The sequence below is a fragment of the Malania oleifera genome, chromosome 10 (assembly GCF_029873635.1).
Source record: "Malania oleifera isolate guangnan ecotype guangnan chromosome 10, ASM2987363v1, whole genome shotgun sequence".
NCBI classification, from domain to species: domain Eukaryota; kingdom Viridiplantae; phylum Streptophyta; class Magnoliopsida; order Santalales; family Ximeniaceae; genus Malania; species Malania oleifera.
The window spans coordinates 41,576,736-41,578,687 of record NC_080426.1 but is presented as its reverse complement, the minus strand read 5'-3'; the positions used below and the strand labels follow the sequence as shown (position 1 = coordinate 41,578,687).

The window sequence follows — 1,952 nt, the reverse complement described above, 5'->3', positions numbered from 1 at the left end:
TAGCATATCTTTTGCGCGCACTCCCGCTATCTCCTCCACTGGCGGATCCTCCAAAGATCACCGCAATTTCCCCAATAGCTTGCTCTTCCTTCTCTTTTGCGCCATGCCTCCTCTGCTCGAATGGTTCCCTTTGTGGATTTTCTTTCTTGACAAACCTTGATAGATGTCCCCTTCTTATTAGGACTTCGATTTCTTCTTCAGCTGAATGCATTCTTCTGTGTCGTGGCCGTGATCCCTATGGAATGCGCAAAACTGGACATGTTCCGCTTATGTAGAGGCGTTCGCATAGGTTCAGGCCATGAGACGTAGTCCTTCTTTTTTATCTGCATCAGCAACTCTGAGCGCGGTACATTTGGAGGTGTGTAGGTGGAGAACTTGTTGTGCTGTCCTCTGCTCTTTTGACCTGTTTGCAGCGCACTAGTTTCGTGCCTTTTTATAGATCTATACGTGTCTCCAGATTCTCTGTCGTTGTTTCTCCTCTTCCGCTCTAGACGATTTCCTCTCGTGTCCATCATCTCCTCGAGGTTTATGTATTCTCTGCTCGGATCATTAACTCCCCCATGTCCACCGGCGGTTTTTTCCCTAGGGAGTATAAGAAACTTCCGGGTTGGAGAGCCGTTGTCAGGGCGGCCAAGGCTACCCCCATGTCTAAGTTGCGGATTTCTAGGGTCGCTGTGTTGAACCGGTGCATAAAGTTCTTTAAAGTCTCCCGGTCCCCTTGCACCATATTCATTAGATGGCCTGTTGTTTTGGCAACTCTCCGGCTTCTAAGGAAGTGGCTGATGAACATTTGCTCCATCCCTTGGAAGGAACCAACAGATCCTGGTCGAAGAGTTCGATACCAGTCTCTGGCGGTACTCTTAAGGGTGGTAGCAAACGCTCGGCACATGATGGCGTCAGGAGCCCCTTGCAGCTGCATTAACATTTTGAAATTTTCCAAGTGATCAATGGGGTCAGACAAACCTTCGTATCTCTCAAAGGTGGGCATCTTGAATCTACTAGGCAATGGAGCTTCCATGATCTCTTTGCTGAATGGAGACTCCGCGGACTTTAGGGATGTTTCACCATAGTAGGGCCTGGTTCTGCCTTCTTTCATCATCTTCTCTATGTAATCTATCTTCTTTATTCTTTCCTCGAGCTCGGTGGATCTTTATTGGTTGACATCCACGCTATTTGCATCTTCTACCTTCTTATTGGGGTGAGTTTTCTCTTCTTTCTCCATTAGTTCGTCAGCTTGTTTGTCTGCGCTGGGTTTCTCTTACGATCGGGGAAGGACGTGCCCTTCTTGACTCTTCTGTTGTAAGAGTTGGTTGAGCATGTCCTTCATTTCCTTCTGGAAGGCAAGGAACTCCTCCCTACTAACACCAGATGAGTCGGAGGTCCATTGGATGGATTGGGATGGTTCTTTGGTATCAGGGAAGGAGGTAGAATTGCGCGAGGTCGGCATTGCTTGAATGTTTGAAAGTCGAGAGCAAGATAATATCGCCTCCTAAAAGTAAGTTCCCACAGACAGCGCCAACTGTTGCGGGGTAAAAAATAGTTGGGATGCTCCTTCGACTCTCGTTGACCTGAAAGAAGAAAAGAACAAAGGCTTGGAGGACCCGAGGTGTACTCCGGGGGATCACTCCGATGCCTAAGTAAGAGGAAGGCTTTTAGGAAGGCTAAATGCAACAGTAGAATAGTGTTATGTGACTTACCTTTGCCTGTACTCCCAATCCCTTCTTATAGGGGCTTGAGTTGACCGATGGTTGGCTCGGATTTATTGCGTGGGGGCGCGAATCACTCTCCGGCCATAAGTGCGTGCGCCTATTACTCTGTTTTAAAGGGCGTCGGCGTGAATCCTCCTCTTTATTAGGTCGGAGCTAATCACTCGTCAGAAAGTCAGACCTGGAGAAAGTATGAGACAGGCGTTGACCTGCCCTTATTAGCATGATTTATTATGGGCATATCAG

General features: G+C 47.9%; 1 protein-coding gene across 1 annotated transcript; it reads right to left on the bottom strand.

Annotated features, from left to right (window-relative positions):
• Window positions 1–526: 526 nt before the first annotated feature.
• On the bottom strand, window positions 527–919 carry LOC131166643 (uncharacterized). Its single transcript, XM_058125222.1, has one exon. It carries the CDS (start codon window positions 917–919, stop codon window positions 527–529), a length of 393 nt encoding a protein of 130 aa, XP_057981205.1.
• Window positions 920–1,952: the final 1,033 nt, after the last annotated feature.